Source organism: Colossoma macropomum, unplaced genomic scaffold, assembly GCF_904425465.1.
Source record: "Colossoma macropomum unplaced genomic scaffold, Colossoma_macropomum, whole genome shotgun sequence".
Lineage (NCBI taxonomy): Eukaryota > Metazoa > Chordata > Actinopteri > Characiformes > Serrasalmidae > Colossoma > Colossoma macropomum.
The window spans coordinates 10,728,202-10,752,529 of NW_023494787.1; the positions used below are offsets into that span (position 1 = coordinate 10,728,202).

A 24,328-nucleotide genomic window follows, 5' to 3' on the forward strand; every position below is an offset into this window, starting at 1 on the left:
GAAGCTGGTTTACAAATTACATGAGCTGGATTTCTGGAATAAAAGATTTCTACTGTTTCTTCTGTTACTGTTCAGTTGATTTTGTTATGAGATCTAATTCAGCAGGATTTAGCTTAATCAAAAAAAAAGAGCTTATTTGCAGGATAATTCATGTAACTATAAATATAATTGCTATATTATTCTTTTGCACCCTTGTAAAATAACTATTTGTAAAATAAATGTTTTTGGATGACATTTCATATGAACTTTCTTCTTGTTACTGACTACAATTTTTATACTTCTCACAAAAAGTTATATTATAGGACGAGCATGTTTTGTGCATGTAAATATTTATGTGAAAGGAGTCAGGAATTCTATTAAATACAATTTATTACATCAACCACATTCATTAGCACTTTTTATAGACAGAAATTTCGAAAGCAAAAACAGATTGTATGGAACCCCATTGCAGGACTTTAAGGATGTGTGTATCCAAAGCTATGTATATATATAATTCATCCTTCGGCCACCGTGATGCCTTAACCTCAAACCTCTGATCACCCTTCATGGAAGCTGAATCCAGATGGAAGCTGGATGGTAGTGGACCCACAGCACCACCTGCTGGGCTAGCAGGCCACTTCGGCCATGCCCCGTTTTCCAGGCAGTTCAATAAAACGAGACAGTTGATGAGTGCACTGATCACCCGGGCCAAAATGGTGCAGCAGTGCACTACAAAGAGATTCAACCAGACAAATAAGTGGTTTCATGTAAGTGTTTTCCCAGCTCCAACAAACCTGACAACAGCTCATTATGAATAAGAAGTGTTGTAGAATTAGGTGATCCCAAGTTTTGCACTGGAGCCAATACGCTAATGTAATTAACAAGTAATAGAAGCTTATACCTCACCAGTTAGCATCATGCAAACCTTATGCCTAAATCAACACACTCTCACCTCAAACTGCGTAGAGATGTTACGCAAGCCTATCTGAGATAAATTATGTGGTTTCTGACACTGTATGACAAACTGTTAAAGTTGTTCCATTATTATGGATAACTGCCAACCAGCATTGTATAAACGTTCGCTATTTCTGAGCTATATTAGCCTCGTATCTCCAGTGCAAAACTAAAGCTTTAGATATCAAACATATCTTGATTGGTCAACTACATTTGGGGTAAGGGGTATAATTCTGTAAATGTGTTTTTTTTCCTGTTGAACTATTCATTTAGCCTGGGAAAACACTGAACAGTATATAGTGTGGGTCCAGGGCTAGAATTCTCCACCCTATGGTACTTTACATCAGTGAAAACCATTTTACTGTCCAAGCAGACATGAAGAAGAGCAGATATTAGATCAGTATAATGTGGGACGGCTCTCTGTCCCCAACTCCACACCTTTCCTGCCCCCATTTGCATCATACCTCCCCCCCAATCTCCCCCATCCCTCTCTCTGTCGGTCTCAGCCCCAGTTGTGCTGGTCCTCTGGTGTGGCTGTCATGATTTCCGTCACCAGCCCTGTTCCGATGGTTTTATTGCCGTCTCTTAGTGTGAACCTTTGACCTTTCTCCAGAACCATGGGCTGCCGGAGTGTCAGGGTTAGGGAAGTGTCTTCTCCTGGCATGATCATCTCCTACACACGCACACATATATTCAATGATAAACATGAACCGCTCAAGAACAAAAAAAAAAGCAGGACACTTAAGGGAAAAAAAAAATCAATCTTGTTAGATTCATCTTGTAATCTTCATCCAATCTTGTAACAAATTTAGCCTGAAATATCACTTTACAGTGCAGTGAAGAAGTATTTGCCCCCTTCCTGAAATTTATCCGTTTATGTAAGAGCAGCAAGGCAGAAAACTAAACCACTACTAACCAAAAGAAACATCATTGCTGATATTGGCAAAAACAATCCTTAACCCTTTTGGGATAATGTTCTATGGACAGACAACTCCGAAGTTGTCTTTCTCTACAACACAGGCCTTGTTTATATCTGTAAAGCAAGTTCTGCATTTCACAATAGGAACATCATACAGACAATAAAACATGGTGGTGGTAGTTTTGAAAGTCTGGGGATGTTTTGCTACTTTAGGACAACCCATTACTGAAGGAACCATGAATTCTGTTCTGTATCAGAGAATTCTTAAGGAGAGAGTATGTTCATCTGTCCATGACCTGAAGCTACAACAGTAAGGTTATGTAGCAATATACTGATCTACAACAGAAGAAAGAAGGGTTTGAACTAAAATTCCTCCACAATATGAAAGACTGGATAACTTAAGTAAATTATATAATAATAATAATGAAAAAAGTCTTTTGTGTTTGAGAAGGCTCTTCTAATTTCACATTTTATTTAAAGAGCTAAAAGCATTCACTGTGACAAATATGCACACTGAGAAAATCCGGAGTAAGGGCAAATACTTTTTATGGCACTGAATCTATTCCTCGGGGGAAGTAGACTGTATGAGCCTTTTAGATGTCCGTCTTAGTTAAAAATAGCTCACTTTGAAGCTTAGTGGTTTTTAGAAAAAAATATCAGATCAGAATTGGATGATATAGGTTTCAGTATCAGTATCAAAGGTTAAAAAAAAGAAAAAAACAGTATTGTAAAAGTGTAGAAGTGTGTTGTATACCTTCTCATCAGGTAGCTGGACTCTGCAGGCCATATCCCAGGTCAGAGAGAACATGACAGGCATGAAGTTAGTGACAAAGGGCTTGTGTCTGCCGCCTTCTTCTTTACTCAGAATGTACACCTGAAATGAGTGTTCGCAATGAACACATCGTTAAGGGCTGTGATGACAGAATGGATCATACTATAAGTTATTAGTATGGCGAGTGATGTGGCATTGGTAGAAATGTGCTTCCATGAGATGGCTGGAACCCAGCTCTCCTACAGAGCTCTCCAACAAATTCAGACAGGATTTTATGTCCATGCAGCCTCAATTAACAGTCTCATCCTTAACACTTGTGAGCACCCAAAGACACTCATCTATACACACACTGCCTAAATATACCTACCTTATATCTACACATTTCCATTTTATCAGGTCCACATGCCATATAAGTGCACTCTGTAGTTCTGCAGTTACAGACTGTAGTCCATCTGTTCCTCAGCATACTTTGTTATCCCCCTTTGACCCTGTCCTTCAGTGGTCAGGACCACCACAGGACCAACACAGAGAAGGTATTATTTGAGTGATGGATCATTTTCAGCACTGCAGTAACACTTAGATATGCCTTCCTTCGTCTAATTTGTAGATGTAAAGTCAAAACACAATGGCTTATCTGTTGCTGCAGTCTGTGTCAGTTATCCTCTAGTCCTTCATCTGTGGTCCCAGGACGCTGCCCACAGGGCTCTGTAGGTTGGCACTACTGTGTCTAAACCACTCATACCAGCCCATGATCCACCACCAAAATACCTGCTCTGTGATAGCCCTGTGGGGGTCCTGATCATTGAAGAACAGGGTGAAAGGGGGCTAACAAAGTATGCAGAGAAACAGATGGACTACAGTCTATTGTACAACTGCAGTTTGCACCTATATGGTAAGTGGGGTTTATAGTATGGACAATGAGTGTGAAAACAATGAGGTGTACTTAATGAAGGGGATAGTTAGTGTATACATATACACACATTCTTACCTGTGCTCTGACTTTCTGGTGGGGTTGGATGGATCCTGGTTTGCACATCACCATCCCCCTCCTCACATCCTCTCTCTTCAGCCCTCTAACCAGAGCGCCCAGATTATCACCTGCTTCAGCACGATCTAAAGACTGGTGGAACATCTCAATACCTGAGACAGAGAGAGAGAGAGAGCGAGAGAGAGGGAGTTTGTTCCTGTGCCTTTAGACTGATACACTATATGGCCAAAATCATGTATACACCTGGCCATTACACCTATATGAGTTTGCTGGACATCCTGTTTCAAAACCATGGGCAAGAATATGGATTGTGTCTGTGGGAATTTGTGCACATTCAGTCAAAAGAGCATTTGAGGTCAGGCTCTGATATCAGATGAGAAGGGATGGTTCGCAATTGACATTCCAATTCATTTCATTGCATTTTATGTCCATATCACATTATGTCCATATTAGTCTCAATTAACTGCCTTATCCTGAACACTTGCCAGTGCCCATTCCACCCAAAGACACACATAGAAGTAGTTTGTGGGCTGCAATCATTATTAAGGTATAGTAAAGCAAGAACATAGCAGTTTATTTATAGTCATAATTAAGGTGCAATAATGCACAGAAAGCAGCAGTTTATATACTAAATATTATTAACATGCAGTATGAAGAAACACTTACCTGTAACGACTGACTTAGCAGAGCGATTGTGTCCCACAAACTCACACTCATCTCCCTTCTTTATCACCCCTCTCTCCAGAGTGCCGGCTACTACTGTACCACGACCTGCACGCAGGAAACACACTCTGTCACACACAAAAACAAACTCCATAACACCGCTATAAAGACATAAAACACATGTGACAGCTGCACCATGACCTGCAAACAGGAAGCATGCTCCACTACATACACACGCACACATGCACGCACACACACATGCACACACACACGCACACACACACGCACACACACACGCACACACACACACGCACGCACACACGCACGCACACACGCACGCACACACGCACGCACACACGCACGCACACGCACACCTGGGATGGAGTAGACGCCCTCTATGGGCAGAAGGAATGGTTTTTCCAGTTCTCTCTTTGGTAGAGGAATATATTCGTCCACCACCTGCAGCAACTTCATAACAGCATCCACTCCCAGTTCCGGCTGTTTATTCTACACATGCATACAAAAGATAATTAGGTCAGGCAGTTTGTATTGTATCAAACTCAGAGGCCTGGGGGGATTTCATAAAGCATGCAGTTAATAATATAACAGACAATCCATTTAGATAATACTTCCATTTCATTTAAATTATAAGTAAAGCTTGCAAGACATCTGTCCATCAAGATTTCTGTCCTCTATCCAGCTAGCCATCCATCCATTTGTCCATCTAGTGCCATCCTGCTATCCATCCATTCATCCAGCTGCCCAATCAGTTCATTCATCTATATAGCTACCTAGCTGTCTACCCATTCTGCTTGCTATCCATCCATTTAGCTGTCCATACATCCATCCATCTATCCAGCTATCCCTCCATCAATCCATTCATCCATCAAGCTTACTTTTATGTATCCAGCCATCGAGCTAACCATACATCTAGCTGCCCATCCACTCTTCCATCCATCCACCTAGCAGAGATCTGTGTGGGACCGTTTTTTAGTCCTGCTCCCACAAGATCTCAACCCGCTTCTGCATAAAATCTGCACCGGTTGTCCCGCTCCCAAACACAGACCTTTATAACCAGTTTCTATCTTCGTCAGTCTGAAAATGACTGCCAGCTTTGTTCTTGAGGATTCACCTTTCTTAAAAGCATTTTTCACAGCTGTGGCTGACTGACTGTCTACAAGAAAGCAATTCATATGACTAGTAGTTTCTATTTACAACTCCTTTAGAATGTCTATTTAGAGTTTATAATTTTTTGTTATTTTGCTACTGTTGTTATTTTACATATTATTCATATTTGCCAATTATTAATTGATTACTATCATTTTATTTTGCCTATTTATTCATTTGCAAGATGCTGCAAGAGGTGGGGTCTCCCATGGGAATGCAGACCTCTACCACCTAGCTATCATCCCATTCATCCACCTTATCCAGCTTGTTATCCATTCCTCTATCCATCCAGCTATCAACCCAGTCATCCATCCAACAAGCTACCCATTCATTAATCCAGCCATCAGTTCAGTAAGGTATCCATCCAGCTAGCTACCCATCTATTCATTCAGTAATCCATTCAATCACTTACCAAGCTAGCTATCCATCCACTCAGCTATCAGTTGATTCCATCCAGCAATCCATCCATACATCCAGTTAGCTAGCTAGCTATCCATGAGTCCAACCATCTGGCTATCCATTTATCAATTTAGCAGTCCGTCTATCCAGTTAGGTATTTAATGATCCATTTGTTCATCTACTCATCCATACAGCAATATATCTTTACATCCAGTTAGCTAGCCAGCTATCCATCCATCTAGCTATCCATCTATCAACTCAGCAGTCCATCTATTCAGTTAGGTAGCTAGCTATCCATCCATTCATCTACTTCTCTAACCAGAAATCCATATATACATTCAGTTAGCTAACTAGCTGGCTATCCATCCATCCATCCAGCAATCTGTCCAGTCAGCGAACTATGCTTCCTTCAATCTAGGGAAATGAATCCATCCAGCTATCTATCCATCCATCCACCTCATCTCTCTCTCTCTGTACCTCCAATGCACAGAGTGCAGACCCGATGACCACTGGTGTTTTCTCTCCATCGTAACCGAACTCTGTGAGCAGCTCCCTGATTTCTAGCTCCACCAGCTCCAGCATCTCCTTATCCTCCACTGCATCTGCTTTATTCACAAACACCACCACATGCTCTACTCCAATCTGCCTGGCCAATAAGAGGTGCTCCCGTGTCTGAGGCATCTGACCATCTGTTGCTGCAACAACCAGGATACAGCCGTCCATCTGAGCTGTTCCTGTAATCATATTCTAGTGAGAGAGAGAGAGAGAGAGAGAGAGAGAGAGAGGGCATTAAGTATTTCAATATTTAGATTATGATTAGTAATTACATTGCCCTTCTTTCCAGAGCTATTTAGAACTGCATGTATTATGTTTCAGTATGTAATGATAAAAGTTAAAAGAAGCGCTAAAACTTTTGACTACATCACCCAGCCATATGAGTTCAGGCATATTAACTTCATTAATGCAATGTCCAGGTACGTAGGTGTGATGTATCAGGCATAAATTGTGCAGTATGTATGTATGAGTGCGTGATTACCTTGACGTAGTCAGCGTGTCCGGGGCAGTCTGTGTGTGCATAGTGCCGATTGGCTGTCGTATATTCTACATGTGAGGCGTTGATAGTGATTCCTCTGGCTTTCTCCTCAGGAGCATTATCAATGTCTTCATACTTCTTGTATCTCGCTCCTCCTGCCTCTGCCAAGACTAAAACACACAGAGGAAAAGAACATAAGAACGAAGAGTTCTGTGATGTCAGTTGCTTTGGCTGCAAAACCCAAAAGGTTTGGATGAGGATCACTCTGTAGACTTCACACAATCAACTACTTGGGCTGCAATTAATTACTTCCGTAGCTTATTGGAAATCATTATTAGATTATTCAATTAATTTTACACCTTTTTTTCAGTCATTCAAAGTTCCATGTGTGCTAGTTGTTTTTTCATGGTGCAAAACTTCATGGTGAAATTACAGACACTGTATCTCCCCCTATGCTTCATGTAGCATATTGCAATCTTTGTCAGAATGGTGGCATGTATTATATGAACATTAGAGAGCATTTCTTAAATACAAATGAGAGAATCAGAAGGAAAATACTTTGACTGTTTCATTTGCATAAAACTGATATTTTTCTTTCGCACTGGCACATAAAATATTACACTGTACACAAAACATTAGAAAAGTGTAAAAAAAAAAAAAAGTATGATTAGCCACTGGAGCAAAGCCACATGGCTGCCTGCTGCTCCTGTGTCACAATCCATACGAATAACCATGTGTATCGCATGAACTTTAGAGAGCATAAGAAATATAAGAAATAAGAAAATGCCTTCGGAATAGTTTGTTATACAGTTTTTGCTCATTTAAAAAAGGCGACAGAACTCCCCATGTTGTGTGTTGTAGAATGAGGTGTAACCAGTGTGCATGCCTTGCAGTGCTTAAAAAGTAAAAATGTTTATTGTTGCAACTACTTATTGAACCTACTTCTTCTTCCTCTACTGTCTTCCTCCAGTGTTCTCAAAGTTAAAAAAAAATGCTTGATGTGAAGGTTCCACTGTGTTAAACACAGTGATGCAAATTAGAGGAGAGCTGTGAGGTAAAATGTAACATGCATGTTTTATGTTGTTAAGCAGGTTCAAGTATAACACCCTTTTAACAATCTTTTCATGTTCCTATAGCAACGTCCTATGGCAACCTGCAAATTATGACAGCAATTAGACAGATAATTCTCCAGATTCGCTTGAAGACTGTTTTAATATAGTTTTTTAATATAATATATTTAATATATATGTACTATAGCACTGTTTTAAAGCACGTAAACAACTCATAGCAAGAACTAGCCAGGCTGAAGTACAGCCTCCGCATGGTGGGGTTAGTTGCAACTGAGCCTCCTAAAATAATGAAAATGCATGTGCAGAAAAGTCCATGTTTTCCCATAGAAATTCAACACATTACATTTTTTATACGTTTTAAGTGGTTTCATCAAACTGTGCTACAGAGATCATATAAATAAAATATATTTAAATTTTATTGCTCTGATAATTCCGCCCAGTGACCGCTGGGATAGACTCCAGCACACCCCATGACCCAGAAGGATAAGCGGCTTAGAAAATGTGTGCGTGCGTGTGTTCTGATAATTTCTCATCTACTACCAAAAAAGGCAGTGTTTAATACAGGCTCTTTTCACAAATTGTATTTTTTTTTCATAAACATATTGCTGCTGTCAAAACAAAACCTCACATTTCTGTTTTTCATTTTTGACCCAATTTGAAAAGACTAGTTGCCCTTTATGTTGTGTCAAAATTTCATGATGAACGAACCGACAGAAATGCTCGACTTCTCCTGTAAAGGTACATTTTTGGAGATATGAGGTTTTGTTCCGACAGCAGCAATTTATTTATGTACTTGGGCTGGAAAACTGATCTGGTTCAAACAACATAGTACTGTACTGAACGATCTGTATTTGCTTCGACATTTTAGTGACTGTCACAACTAGCCCCTAGTTCGTTTTAAATAACACTGCCTATGGGGTTAGCTGTAATGTTTGCACTCCTGCCATTTTTGGCTAGACTGTTCACAAACCATAAGTGCAGGCAAATAAGGAATATGTTTTGCTGCAGAAATGCGTACCCTGCCTATTTTAAATAAAATCCTGCTATACCATAAAATTATTCAGCAAAAAAAACTAATTGTGTTAAGTTGTGCCCAACTTCTCCCTACAATGCCACAATCATGTTTAAATTCTTGCTGCACCTTCCCTACGTTTCCATCAACCAAATCCAAATGCTATGCTAGTATGCCACACCTGTTTGTAGCTGGTAGAAATGTATCCAAAACTCCATTCACTCTGATTCAGCTTATTTTCACTTATTAAGAACATTTTTCTTGCAGTGTGAGACTATGGTAGGGTTCAGTAAGACTGTTTCTATTGAGTTGTAATGTGAGTAGGACAGTGCTGTCACCTTTGGTGATGGCTGCAGTGAGTGTTGTCTTCCCGTGGTCTACATGACCGATAGTGCCGATGTTGACGTGAGGTTTATCACGGGAAAAGACTTTCTTGGCCTCGGCTGCAAAGTTCCTACGACTGAGCGGCACTGCACACTGAGAGAGGGAGAATATGTTCAGTTTTCTTATTTTCGGTTGATCAGTAAAGCTGTAGTGCAGCTGCCACTTACCAGTTTGAAGGAGCTGTGCAGTAAACTGGATGAGGTCAGCTGGAGGGCTGATGGAGAGAGAAGAAACAAATTAACAAGCAAACACTTAAAGTAATCCTCTTTACAAGTCCCAAAGATAAGACAGTGAAGTATTCCCAAAACACTTGGTTTCAGGGTCTGTTATGTGTCTGCGCCTTCAGTTTTAACTTTATGCTAATGCCACTTTGTGGAAAACAGAGATAGATATCCGAGTATCCACAAGAGTTAATGAATTCAATTAACCGCCAGAAGGGAAAGAACAACAAGAAGGGGGGTTAAAAAAAGGACTTTGGCCAAAATTAATGTAGGGCTGATCTGGGAAGCTTACTTTTCTTGGTGATAACATTGGTAACACGATAACATTTAACAAAGCTAAAAATCAGCAGCACAAAATTCCACAGCAAGCAGAGGAATTCATTTGAAAACATGTTTTCTAAATGTTAAAATACCCAAGAGAAACCAGTAATTTTGAGGACTAGTCGCCTTCTACACAAGGTCTTCACTGAGTGCCGTGTCAACAACGTAAGTTTTTCAGAGCAATATATTTTCTGGAGTTTCTAAAGCTAACATAAGCTAGACTAGTTAGCCTAAGCGCTATCTTAGTCAAGTCCTTAACAGCACACTCACGTTCAGGTGTGAGTGGCAAAGTGCGATTTACATACTTGTTTACAAATATTAGCAAAACAGTGACATTTTACAGTCGTGTTGAATCATCAAAAAACTGTGTTTCACTGAATTGTTAGTATATTGTTTCCCACTTCTTATGATGAAATGGAACGACTACTCGTGTACATCCCTAGTGGAAAACAAGAGACCTATAAAAACGTGCCAGATATCTACGACTTGAGATAAAGGCAGTCAAATCTTTGCTCTGCTATAGGTCAGCACGCTTTTAACAGTGTAAAAGATGTCCAGTAATGAGTCATTTGGGACACAGACCACACCTTTCACATCTGTACACTCCAGTGGTTCCCTTCTTGATTTGTACTGCACTACAAAGGGCATGAAACAGTACAACTAATGTACCCTAGGAGACAGAGGACACCCACAATGCACTTTGTAGTTTGATTTAAAGATTCACACACGATTTCTGAGTAGGATTTGAGCCCAGCCACAATGGCAACATTTCCACAGACCTCTCTTCAGACCTGTTACAAATGTGAGTAAGCTCTTCTCATGTGTGTAGTCAAACTCAGAGGTGATAGTGGACCTGCTGGCATGATGTTTATGGTGTTTATGCAACTAAACCTGCTGTTGTACAGTAATGAGCAAACATATGCCGTAGTGTCTGAGACTGTTCACTACCATCACTAATTCTGTCCCCTACAATAGTGTTCTACATAGTGATCCACATTTTACTACACTATATTCTGCAATCTAATAGTGCAGCACATTTAGAGTAAGGGTTCGTTTGGGACGCAGCCCATATCCAAAACCTATAACTTTTAACATAGTAAGAGGGCACCAGATGTCCTGTTAGGAGTCATTTGGGATGCGGTGCACCAAACGTACAGTAAGGACTCGTTTATGATGCAGCCCATGTCTTTAACAGCCTTCACACTCATATTAATAGTCCACTAGATGTCGAGTACGGAGACATTGAGAACGCAGCCAATGTGTTCATCACCTTTACCGCCTTCAATATCCTAAGTGTTCTAACACCTCTGAAGTCTTTAACGTCTCGTTATCTCGTTGCACGGATGGACCGTGACCTTGCTCTCCGTGCAGGAGCATCCACGCGCTCTAGTGACCGCCGTTCCGTTCACTTATTCCCTCCACTACTCTCATTCACACAAGACCACCCCAGTGTTTATAACGAGCACAGTGTTCCGCAGCCCCACACGCGCACACAGAGCCGAGTCCAGCCGAACCGAGACGGTCCCGGTGATTCTTACCGGAGAAACCCGCGCGGAGTCCCACGAGCGCCGCCATTTCCGAGAAAAGAAGTGGCTCTCTGCGCATGCGCCAGAAAATAACGGCAGAGACCTGAACGTAAACATTCTTAAAGACCGGACCAACCTTTGGACGAACGTGTAGAAATGTATTGCTTATTTAATTAATTAGTTTCCTTTAAGATAATAAAAAGATATTACAAATAACTAACTTCCAACTTAAATAAATAAATAAATAAACAATCTGTAGACATACACACCTTACGTCATTCATGTATGAACCGATATGTATTAACCTATGTCAGGAAGCAAAGAGCACCAATAACAGTATTTAATTAAAATGTTTTAGCTTTCTATTTAAAGACCTTAATATGTCTTTATACGTGTGTAAGAACTATAAATCAAAACACAGTAAATTTAGTATTTTGACTAGTGACTGGAGGATCTCATCATTATCAAGGTCAGCAAGAATTGTTTGAGACTGTGAACAAAAATTATCCTGTCAGAAATCAATAATTTGCACTGTGCTGTGAGCTTGTGTCATCCTTTTTACAGAATTATCATGGAGAAGACTTGCTGTCAAAGAATGTAATTAATGCCCTGAAAGACAGTTTTTACAAAGAATAGTGTAGTATGTTCAAGAAATGTTTACATTTTAGTTTGAGGAGTGTTATTCAGGATTTATTCACTAGGTTTATTTTGTGAAGGACTCTTATTGTAGAGGGTGGGGTGAGGAGCGGCCCCTGAGTGTGCGTGAGCGGCGAGACAGGAGACGTGAGCTGGGTAGTGAACGATCCTTTAGTGAAGTAAAACTTTGCTTCTGTACGGTGTGGCTGTGACCAACAACAGCTGGAAAATACAGCACCATGACTTGTGTGAAAGCTGTGTCTTTTTTAATAGCCATGAATGCTACAATATTTAAAAAGTTCCACTAGTTTTACTGGGTACAAGACATCTGTGGGAGGCAAAATCCACATATTATTGGTCTTCCGCAAACCGTTATGCCCTAAACTAAAAGAATTTTAAATTGACAAAGCTGTTGCAACGGAAAAAAGCAGAAAAAAGCAGAAGTGACGGTTTTAAAAGCAGAATGTTCCTGTGTAGGCTCTAGCTATGATCCTTCAAAGATTTGTGGTTCTAGCTTTAAAATTGCAACCTGTGAAAAAGGCGCCAGCATAGGACAAAAACAAAGAACGTAATTAAAGGTGATGTAATATAAAACAGCACTTTTGACAAAGACCCATAACTTCTGTGAGCTTTAAATAAAGTTACTAGACTAGCCGGAATACAGTCCTTTAACCTTAATATAACCTTTAGGCAGGAACATTTACTCTCTAAAGCCCACAACATTATGAAATGAGATGAAAAGTAATCCACTCAGTAGCTGGTAAATACCCTCATTAACCCACTCTATTGAATAATAATCTCTTGCCTGATAATTCGGGTATATGTCGAGCTCTAGACTACAAAGGCGCCAGAGTCTCTGAGTATTACGGTAAAACTGTGGGAACGTCATTACAGAGCGACTGTAAAGCGGCTGTCACGCTGATAAACTGCTAGCGGCGACAAGAAAGTGTGAGAATATTCTGGAGCGCTGGAGCTCAGTTTATATACACACACACACACTCAGTCACACACACTTATCACAGAAACACTGTCCCTAAAAACAGACTGCTGACCACTGGACAGACTAACTTCTAACGGTAAGGTGATTTCGTTATTTGTATGATTCTGAGTGTGTAGTGTGTGTGTGTGTGTTGTGTGTGTGTGTGTGTGTGTGTGTGGAGTTTGGAGGAGCTGGATGGTATTTGACCATTTCTTTGAGAATTAATGAGAGCTGAATGAAGTTCTGAGTCAGAGTTATTTAAGAATGGACGTTTTAAGAATTAGAAATAAAAGAAATATTCTTCATTAAGTATTAAATCATGGACGCATTAACATGAAGTGTAAGGTAGACTGAGTGTATGCGGCTGTTAGTTAACCTAGCTATCACTGTCAGGTTTGTCAGACATGGTAAAGCTATTAAATTCGTGTAATTTCTATTCTTCCTTTTTTGATATGTAATGACATAAGATTTTTATTTTTATTATCCTTCTACTTGGTCTTAAGTTGTGGATTGTTTATTGGTTTCATCTTTGGTGTATCCGTACACTCAAACTCACATGTGGTAGAAGTGTGTGTGAATTTGAACATTAGAGTTTAACCTCAAAAAATGTTTCATTTGAGGTTAACTAACCAAAACTATTACTGATATCATCTATAATACAAATAATAAGAATAAAAATGAGAATAACAATAATGCTAATAGTAGGTTCACATGACAATCCATTACAAAAGTGTATGTTTGCTTATTTTACATACTCATTGGTCGATACAAATGCAGAAACTTTTCCATGTTCCGTTTAAAGACATGATACATTGCGCTTTTGTTTTATATTACTGACACGGCCCAGAAAATAAACAATACAAAGCACAGCTAGTGCAGAATCATCTGAGCTGCAATAATACAGTGTTTAAATATATTATATGTTTAAGTATGTTAAAAATATTTTGTTTATTAAAGTCTAATCAGTAGAGGGAGCAGTGCCTGTGAGAACAGCCATTGGCTTACAGGCTGCTGAATGCTGTTTTATTGGTGAATTAGAGTGTGCTTCATGTAAATGATATGCACTCTTTTTTTTTTTTTAACACACAGTTTTGATGAATAAATGCCACTGCCTTGAGAAAATGCTTTTGCAATCATAACTGTGAGATGAAAAAAGAGAATCTTAAAAATATGACTTGCTTATTGCTGCTGTTGGAAGAAAACCTCATATCTCCATTTTTGACTTTTTCAGTTTTTGACATAATTTGAAAATGCCTTTACCCTTTACATTGTGTGTCAATTTAATGATGAATGAACTAAAAGAAATAACCTAAAATGACTTGAAAAAATGTTTGGTTCCATTGATGTCCTTTTTTCCTTCTCCTGTAAAGTTACCATTTTGGAGATATGATGTTTTCTTCCAACAACATTGTTATAGATAAATAAAGATGGAAGGTCACTACAAATTTCTGCTATAAATAATTCCAATAATGTTGATTTTGAGAAACAAATGAGAAACACAAAAAGCTGACACCGTGCCCTTGTTAATACATAACAATCTAAAATATTTTGGAAGTAGTTAAAGTGGGACAAAATGGCCATAGGAAATTGTTAAAATGGGACAAAATGTACAGAACTGTCTGTCAGTATACTTGGGGTGTTAACCGAAGTATATCCTATGTGTGGGAAACACTAAATTTGATTGCTGATTGCTACAAAGTTTTTTTTGTTTTCCTTTCTCTGTTTAGATGGCAGAAGGAAATAGACGCCACCCTCAGAATTTGCAGGGAGTTTTGCGACTGGCTGTTGAAGCTGGCTCTGCCTCTGATGGCCCCACACCCCATGAGCCACTGTCACAGGAGGTAAACCAGAAGTCTTGACCTTTAGTGCCCTGGAAAGAAGGTCAATAGAACACACTTTAAAATCTAAACACTATAATTGTTTTAGGGAGGGAAATGATCTCGCAGTCTGTTTAATTTTGTAGAGGATTTTCTCAGAACTTTTAGCAGTATTTTGAATATAGACTGTTGGGTGTCTAAATTACATTCTGTATGCATATAAACATCAGTCCTCTTTGGTATCGATAACAAAAATATTTTAACAAGACCCTTATAACTCATTTAGACCAGCTTCACCTTATTAAATTCTCTCTCTCTCTCTCTCTCTCTCTCTCTCTCACTCTCTCTCTCTCTCTTTCTTTCTTTCTATCTCTGTGTTTGTCTGTCTATCTGTCTGTCTGTGTGCAGAGGATGGAGTTCCTGCGGGGGGCACTGGCGGAGGTGTGTAAAGGGCAGATGGATGAGGTGGAGCAGATGAAACAGTGTGTGGCCGTGCTGCTGAGGGATGAGGGCTGCAGGGAGAGAGGGAGCGAGGGAGAGGGACGGGAGGAGGAAGAGGAGGATGAAAGAGAGACTGCATTAGACTTATTGTCTGATCTCTGTGAGAATCTGGACAATGCAAGAGGTGTGTGTGTGTCAGACACTGATGAGGCACATTTAGCATGTGTGTCATGTTCTGTACCGGAAGCTGTGTGTATGATACACAAATAAGTTTCAATATATGATTTATTATATGAATAGCTTCAGTATATGAGTCAGTAACCAAAAAATGTGTACATTTTGAGAAAAGATTTAGCTTAATATCAGAATCAGCCAAGTACATTTGCGTGTTTGAGGAGTGTGTATAGGTAAAATTTTGTTTACATAAGTGGACAATACAGAATACAAATAGGAAACGAATATACATACAGTTGCATGCAAAAGTATGAACTTTTCAGATTACATGTTTTGTTTAGTTTCTACGCGAAAATGAGTTAAAATGTCATCTACAGAGAACAGACTTAAATATGGCAATTTTATAACAAATATTTTTTATAAAAAAGGAAGGAGATGAAAATGCATGTAAATAGAAAATTAAAGTGGTGTATGGTCAAATGCTTTGATAATCATTTGTCCTTCAAATCATTTTTGATGTCTTGTGTTATCATTTAAGTCTGTCAATGTTTATTACTTGCCTCATTCATCATTTAACATTATTTTTCTTTTCTTACTTGTCCGTTTTTTTTTTGTCGTATCTGCTTCCTTTCCACATTGCCCAGTACTAATATATGCTATAAAAGTGCACATACTTTTACATATTTTATATGAATAATGTTTCCATTTTGCCTTTCTAATTTAATACAAAAGTTTTTATGACATAGTTTAATGCAAGGAATAAGCCAAAAAAGGCCTTAACATGGTCAATTTCACAAATTTGCTTCAATCTGAATCTAATTTTTTGTGACCTAAAAATTATGCAGAATTTTGAACGTTCCTTCTTCGTCTTAATTCTCATAACTTTTTTGGTTTTAAATTTGACAAGATTTCAAGACTTTGTTGTTTATTTCCAGGTTATAATGTTTACATGAATATAATATTAATCTAAATATAGTATGTGTGTTTGTGTGTTTCAGACCTGATGAAGATGGGCGGGTTGGATGTTTGTATATCGCGGTGTTTGCGTCACTCTGAGGCTGGCATACGCTGGAGGGCAGCTCAGCTGATTGCCAGCTGTTCCCAGAACATGCCCGAGGTGCAGGAGTACCTGCTCCAGCAGGGGGTGCTACGCACACTGCTGCAGCTAATTGACCACGACACACACAGTACAGTCCGTGTCAAAGCACTCTACGCTGTCTCCTGTGAGTCAAGAGTCTGTGTTTGTATTATAGAACTGCATTAGTAAACTGTCTTTATAACTCAGTTGTAAGCCTACCATAGGATCCGTAGCCTCCCATGCAATCTCACTGCTTTAACATTGAATATTGGGTGATTCCAATATGATATTTTCATTTTTTAATATGCGCATAATGCAACACCTTAAATTGATGCTTTATTTTTCTTTTTTAAATCACTTTATAATGTGTTTATTACTGACCTATGATCCAGTTTTACTGACAGTTAGTCTGCATCAGTAAAATTGCTATTGTTTTGTGGGTTTTAAAGTGCTGTGAATACACTAAGATATAATATTGCTCTATCAGGCACAAAGTCTGACTCATCCCTGGTTGTCAGAATTACTGAATATTTAAATAGTCATGAAAGTTTTAAAAATCAAATAGTAAATTAGGAGTAATGAGCAAATTGGCTTCTCTTTACCATTATGCATTCTCTTATAGAAGAACCATAAGATGTTTGAACTCTGTAATCCACCAGGGGGCAGTTCATAATCTCTGGCATTTGTTTTGGTCAGTTTGGTAGTTTCTTGTCTGTTTAGTCCAAAGAAAGGACCATAGAAACAGTACTGTAGCCATTCAAGCCTCTAGAGTTTGTAACACTGTGTCCACTCACTGTCCACTCTGTTACACGCTCTTACCTTCTTGGTCCACCTAGTAGGTGTAAAGTCAGACAGTAGCTCATCTGATGCTGCACAGTTTTTCTTAATCATCCTCTAGTCCTTCATTAGACCACTGCAGGACACTGCTGGCTGGATATTTTTGGTTGGTGGACTATTCTCAGTCCAGCAGTGACACTGAGGTGTTTAAAAACTTCAGCAGCACTGCTGTCTCTGATCCACTCAGACCAGCACGCCACAGTAACACACCACTACCACATCAGTGTCACTGCAGTGCTGAGAATGATCCACCACCCAAATAATACCTGCTCTGTGCTGGTCCTATGGGGGTCCTGACCATTGAAGAACACAGTGAAAGTGGGCTACAAACATATGCAAAGAAACAGACGGACCACAGTCTGTAATTTAGGCCTACACAGTGCACCTATATGGTAGGTAGAGCTGACAAAATAGACAATCAGTGTAGAAAAAAGGAGGTGGGTGGTCAGTGTGAATTAGAGCTGTCTGTTTTATTGTCTGCATTTCATGTGCGTAATATTAATGTCAACTCAACATTATAGTGGTCAGACCTGTGTGAGAGAGAGAAACATTCCTCTCACTTTCCTCTCTGTTCGCAGGCTTGGTTCGGGAACAGGAGGCGGGTCTGCAGGAATTCCTGTCTTATGATGGTTTCTCTGTGCTGATGAGGGGGATGCAGTCAGAGTGTGAGAAGCTCCGAACAAAGTCAGCCTTTCTGCTGCTCAACCTGCTCACCAGCCACCCTGAACACAAAGGTATGTATGAGAGAGAGTGACTCTTTGTGACTAGCAGTGGTGTGCAGTCCAACTACTTTTCATATTCGAGTGTCCTCCTTCCCTTCTGTTGTGAGTTGCCACTTGTTTAACATACAGTAGGGTCCAAAGGCCTAAGACCACATTTAAAATCTGGAATTTCTTTCATTTAAACTTGGAAATAAACAACAGAGCATTTTAGAATTTTGAAAAAAAATGAAAGCAAATTAAAATGAAGAAATATTCAAGATTCTGCACTATTTCAAAGTCACAATTCAAATGTAAGCATTTGACCTTAAGCTTGTTAAGTCTTTGTACGAAAAAAGGGATTTTTTTAGGCTTATCATTTCCATTGAAGCATGTCTTCAGATGGCTCTCAGGAGCATTTGATCTACTCATCAGAGGCTTTTGCACAAACTTGTGGAGTCCATGCCAGCTTGAGTGCACACTGTCAGTAAAACCATTTCAAAAAGCAATTTCAAAGATTCTGCTTTTCATTCTGTTGTTATGCTGATAGTATAATTTGTAATAAAAAGTTTTTATATTAAATTAGAAAGAAATGCAAAAAAGAACCACTTTTACTAGTGGTCTCAGACTTTTGGACCCCAGTGTAGGATTGATGCACATCCGAGTGGTGAGTGAGGGCATGTTGAAAAAAGTATTGAAATTGTCCCAGGCTTTCTTATATTTTAGACCAAGAAAGGAAAATATAAAGGCTACCGCAGACAAGAAGCGCTGAGCTGATCAGCAGATAATACGCGCAGCTATAAGCGTTAATATACACAAACTCATTATACACTGTACTCTCAAAAATGTAATGCCATAAAACTCATTTAGCAAACTTATATGAAGAGAGAAGTTCAGATTTTTTTTTGTTGTCTGTAAATTTTAGGACGTGTCATCTACTATGGATTTGTGGTTTGTGTCTGGGCTTCATATGGTAATTGTAAGATGCTGGTGCAGTGGTGCAGGTTTTTTATACGCTGTTGGTTGTTTGGTTGTAGACTGCAGCCTTAACCCTTACCCTGTCAAAACAGAATATAATCAAATGTTAAACAAATGTGTGATTCAATGTGTAACTATGAAAATATGTATTTAGATTCAATTAATATGTATATTGAATGTATAGCAAAACAGTGTTTAATCATTAATGCTCCATCCTGCACTCTACTACATTCCTCTCTGTTTCTGTCTCTCTCTCTCTCAGATACAGTGTTGTGTATGGGAATGGTGCAGCAATTAGTTGCAGTGCTTCGTTTGCCTCACTCTTCAGTGCATGAACATGTGCTTGGTGTCCTCTGCTGGTGAGTGGACTGTATTACTCTAAATGGTGCCATGTACTTTATACTCTGCTTAAGTCTGGAACTGAAAATAGTTTCAATTTGTGGTCGATACTGCCTCTTGCTCGGTGCTCCTGGTCATAATATTTCACATTTTGGCATCTTCACAAATATCCACCATTACTAGCAAAACTACTTTATTCACCCTCTCGTATGAGATCCAGACCGTCTTTGGACACAAAACAAACAGCATCGGAAGATTTTATCAGAATTCTCCAACTGTAACGTTAATCTTACCGCTCTGAAAGGTAACATAATGACGAGTCAGCTTCTTTCTAGAACTCTGTGCATTTCTTCACTGCCTGCCACAATTGCTGGGTTATCAAAATATGGCCTTACTGCCGGTGGAGATGCTGACAATAAAAAATAATCAGATGAGAATTAGTAGAAAGAAATCATGTGACTGGAGCATGACTTTCAGATGTTGTATCATCAGTTTCCACATCAGGCAAGACATCACAATTTCTCTCTTTACAACAAGCGCTGTTACAGTGCAATGGTCTTGAGTGATCTCAATAACAAACCTGCAGTGTCCTTTGATAAAGACTGATGAAGATGGAGGTGGGGCAACAGGATCAAATGACAAAAAAAATCTTAAATCTGTCTGACTATATTGTGAAAAACGAGGATCCTTTCAGTGTCCCCGGTTTGACTGACATGATGAAAACAATGGAGAGTGTTTTTGGTGCTGACGCATGCTTCTGAATAAATATGTTTCTGTTATTCTGGCCATAAATTCTTAGTTTCTGGCTACAAGATTTTAATTGATTAACCTATTAATCTGGCTTATTATTCAATTAATTTTCCTAATGTAACTAGCTAATGTACCAAACCTTCCTGTACCAAACCTGAAGTACAAAACCTGGGTGTGGTCTTAATAATAATAATAATAATACATTATACTTATATACAGGACTTGGCAAAGGGCTGGTTTAGGATTGAGAACAGTTATAAGCAATAGAAAAGAGAAGTTTTAAGTTTAGATTTAAAAGTGGAGACAGAGTTGGCCTGTTGAATATGTGAGGGAAGAGAGTTCCAGAGTCGGGGAGCCAGCCTAGAGAAAGCACGATCACCGTACCCATGAAGTTTGGAAGGTGGGACAGTGAGTAAACCAGAAGAGGAAGACCTGAGAGTGTGAGTTGGTTTGTAGGGAATAAGTAGATCAGAGAGGTAAGAAGGAGCAAGGTTGTGCAGAGCTTTGTATGTGAGGAGAAGACTTTTGAATTGTATGCGATATTTTACAGGAAGTGGAGATGTTGCAGGATGGGTGTAATGTGCTGATGTGCACGGGTGCGGGTGAGGAGGCGAGCAACAGAGTTCTGTACCATCTGGAGTTTGCATAAATGGGAGGAGTTAATACCAGCAAGTAGAGAGTTACAATAGTCCAGGCGACTAGAAATGAATGCATGAATAAGGGTTTCTGCAGCAGACTGAGAGAGTGACAGTCGAATTTTTGCAATGTTACGGAGATGGAAAAAAGAGGTTTTAACTACGGAGTTGATGTGTGCACTGAATGAGAGAGTTGAGTCAAAGAGAACGCCCAGATTTCATACCAGAGGGGAAGGGGACAGAGTTACATTGTCGATGGAAAGAGAGAAAGGAGAAGTTTTAGAGAGAGTTGATTTGGATCCTATAAGAATAAGTTCTGTTTTGTCACTATTTAACACGAGAAAGTTGTGCTTCATCTATGTTTTTATTTCTGTTATGCAGTTTTCAAGCTGGGTGAGGGGTGGATTTTTAATAGATTGAGTGCTAATGTAAATCTGTGTGTCATCCGCATAACAGTGAAAGTTCAGCTTGAAACTACGTATTATGTGGCCAAGAGGAAGCATGTACACAATAAACAAAAGAGGTCCAAGGACTGAGCCTTGGGGGACCCTCTTAGACTCTGAGCTCTGTTTCATCCCCCATGTAAACACAGGTAGCTTTTTATCATTTGAGAAATATCGCAAAAGTTCGGCCTTTTCTATCTCAGAGCGATGCAGAGAAACTGGTTCATGCATTTGTTACAAGCAGATTTGACTACTGTAATGCTCTTCTTACTGGACTTCCTAAGAAAACTATACATCCCTTACAACTTGCACAAATTCGGCAGCGCACGTCCTAACAAACACAAAACAGAGAGATCATATTACCCATTTAAAAAAAAACTGCACTGGCTACCTGTATCATTCAGGATGGATTTTAAAGTTCTGCTACTAGTTTTTAAGGCTCTAAATGACCTTAAAGCATCTGCTTACATCACAGAGTGTCTGTTTATCTTCCAACACGTAATCTTAGATCTGCAGATACTGGTCTTCTGCAAATACCCTCTGTAAAATACAGAAAACATGGAGAGGCCTCTTTCAGTTATTATGCTTCTAAACTGTGGAACTCAATTCCACCTTTTATTAGACAGTCAAGTTCAGTGCGCACTTTTAAGAAGCATCTAAAAACGTATCTCTTTAACTTAGCATTTAATTAAAACTCTGCGTCTCGTGGTGTTTATCTTTTAATTTGATCTTTTTCATTTTCTTAAGTGATTCTAAATGAATACTTATACTTTCTTGTGTTACTGTTTAACTTTATCACCCATCTGTAAAGCACTTGGAGCTGCCATTGGCATGAAACGTGCTATATAAATAAACATTATTATTATTTTCATTATTATTAGTATTATGTAAATGATACCTTTTTGCTTCCTTTCACTCCTGCCATCATTACCAGTTCTTTCCATGCAAGTAATGAGTTATTTTAAGGTCTTGTGAAACAAAAGAAGCCATATTGCCTCCTGCAGTTCCTGTAGTACATTGCAGTCATAAAAACCTTATGGTTTTTTGTTTATTGCACAGTTTAGTGGAGGAATCTGAGCGAGGGGTTTCGGACTGCAGAGACCCATCGCTGGGGCTGGAGGATCTGCTTAACCAGAAGGTCCATGAGCTACAGGGACGAGAGGAGAGCCAGGTACACTCATTCTTACACTCATCTGCTCATTTTTCCCTCATCACTCCAGCTCCAGTCCTGTAGTCCACTTGCAATACAGAGTTTAATATAATTAATTCCTGCACTTGAGTTAGCTAAAGATGTTTTTCTAGAGCTGAAACAGGTGTAAGCAAAAACACCAAACTGGCCAAGTGGATTACAACGCTGGAGGTGGGGGGACACTATATGACACTCATTGTTACATCCTTTAATTATTACCACAACCTTAGTTTTGTTGTATTTTGAAATTTGGCCCGAGTGATTAGCAGTAAAGGCTTGAACTTTGAACAGTTGCTACTTTGGCACACTATGTGTGCCATTTACTCTCTAGATGGTGACTGAGAAGATGTCTAGCCATTCACCCACAACATCTCAAACCAGCAAGATACTTAGCAGAGTTAGCTAGTGTTAGCTTTCAGTATTGATATTACAGATCAAAAATGTGAGTTTAAGGCAAATGTCTTGGAACAAGAGGAGACTGAACCAGAAAAAGCCTTCTCAAAAAATTTTACACAAACTATTCTTATTTTATATTCTGACTAGAAAAAAATTGTATATAGCACCAGATTAATCCTTTTTTTTTTCTTTAGGGCTCAAAAGACTAATCGCATTTCCAATTGAGCAAGAAGATAAAATCGTCAGGACAAATGCACATTACCTATTTATAGTTAAGAATAATAATGATATGAAAGAAAAACAAAAAAGATTTTTAGCCATATCGCCCAGTCCTGTGTTGGATGTTTGTTTTTTCCTTGATATTTTGACTATATCTCTCTCTGTCTTATTAAGCTATTGCAAATATTGAAGTCTCTTTTTCTTTCTGAAGGAGGAACTGGAGTTCTGTGAACGATTGCGGGTAGCTTGTTTCCGAGGGCAGCCACAAGAGGATAATGGGATGGACCGCTGAAGTCTTTCAGAAGACCAGTAATGACTCTTTCTGTGCTGTGATTGGCCAGGATGAAGGAGGGATAGAATACCTTTTCTCCCTTCAGACAAACTGAAAAGAGATCTCAAGGCTCAACTGGAAAGAGATGGAGAGAGAGAGAGACAAACCTGTTTCTTAGTTTTCTGAATGCACACAGATCTGTTTACAGCAAGATACATGTTTTATGTACATATGTATACAATAAAAGTCCATTGATACTTATTTCTGTGTAAAAATGTTTATGATCTTGACAGTTATGTCATCTTGTGGACATAAAGTAAAGCACACAGTGTATAAATCAGCATATAAAGCTTTACCGTTACTTAAAATAAAGATTTCCTTTCATGATTTTCAAATGGGTTTGGTCATGTGGATGTTTTTACAGAGTGCTTCACTGTGCAGATTTGCTTATATTTGAATAAATCCAGGGTTGGAGGCGATTGGTTTGAATGTGTGTGCAGGTGGATCAGTGCGAGTTGTGCATAACTAATTTGCTCTTTTATTCTACCGACAACAGAATAACACATTACGCCAGTATCTTGGCGATCTTACAGTAGATGCACATGAACCGAAGACATGGCCTAATAACAGTCAGTCATGTGAGAGAGGTGCTGAAAGATCACGCCTTTAGATTTTTAGCAAGAACAGGCCCCATAATGCATTGCTCTCGATCACTTATATCCTGTGTCACTCATTTATCTGCTTTATTAACAGCAGCATGTTCTTTATTAACATTATTATTTCCTTACAGGTATTTAATCTCTCTCTCTCTCTCTCTCTCTCTCTCTCTCTCTCTCTCTCTCTCTTTGTGTGTCTCTTTCTGCATCTCTCTCTCTCTCTCTCTCTCTCTCTCTCTCTCTCTTTGTCACTCCTTTTCTCTGTCCATCTCTAAATTTTTGTCTCATTCTTTTTCTCTCTCTGTTTTTCTTTCACTCCTTTTCTGTCTATCCCTCTCTCTGTCTTTCTCTCACTCCTGTCTTTTCCTCTGTTTTTCTCTCCTT

General features: G+C 39.1%; 2 protein-coding genes across 2 annotated transcripts; one reads left to right on the plus strand and one right to left on the minus strand.

The window, feature by feature from the left end:
• Positions 1-354: 354 nt before the first annotated feature.
• Positions 355-11,478, minus strand: tufm (Tu translation elongation factor, mitochondrial). Its single transcript, XM_036566102.1, has 10 exons — positions 11,421-11,478; positions 9,508-9,554; positions 9,295-9,433; positions 6,878-7,044; positions 6,319-6,588; positions 4,650-4,782; positions 4,279-4,383; positions 3,613-3,764; positions 2,607-2,726; positions 355-1,606 (listed from the first exon to the last, which is right to left on the minus strand). Exons 1-10 carry the CDS (start codon positions 11,455-11,457, stop codon positions 1,436-1,438), a joined length of 1,341 nt encoding a protein of 446 aa, XP_036421995.1. The 5' UTR covers positions 11,458-11,478; the 3' UTR covers positions 355-1,435.
• Positions 11,479-12,951: 1,473 nt separating this feature from the next.
• On the plus strand, positions 12,952-23,549 carry hspbp1 (HSPA (heat shock 70kDa) binding protein, cytoplasmic cochaperone 1). Its single transcript, XM_036566104.1, has 8 exons — positions 12,952-13,120; positions 14,751-14,864; positions 15,249-15,465; positions 16,454-16,678; positions 17,949-18,104; positions 19,309-19,405; positions 22,273-22,384; positions 23,229-23,549. Exons 2-8 carry the CDS (start codon positions 14,751-14,753, stop codon positions 23,307-23,309), a joined length of 1,002 nt encoding a protein of 333 aa, XP_036421997.1. The 5' UTR covers positions 12,952-13,120; the 3' UTR covers positions 23,310-23,549.
• The last annotated feature ends 779 nt before the right edge of the window (positions 23,550-24,328 follow it).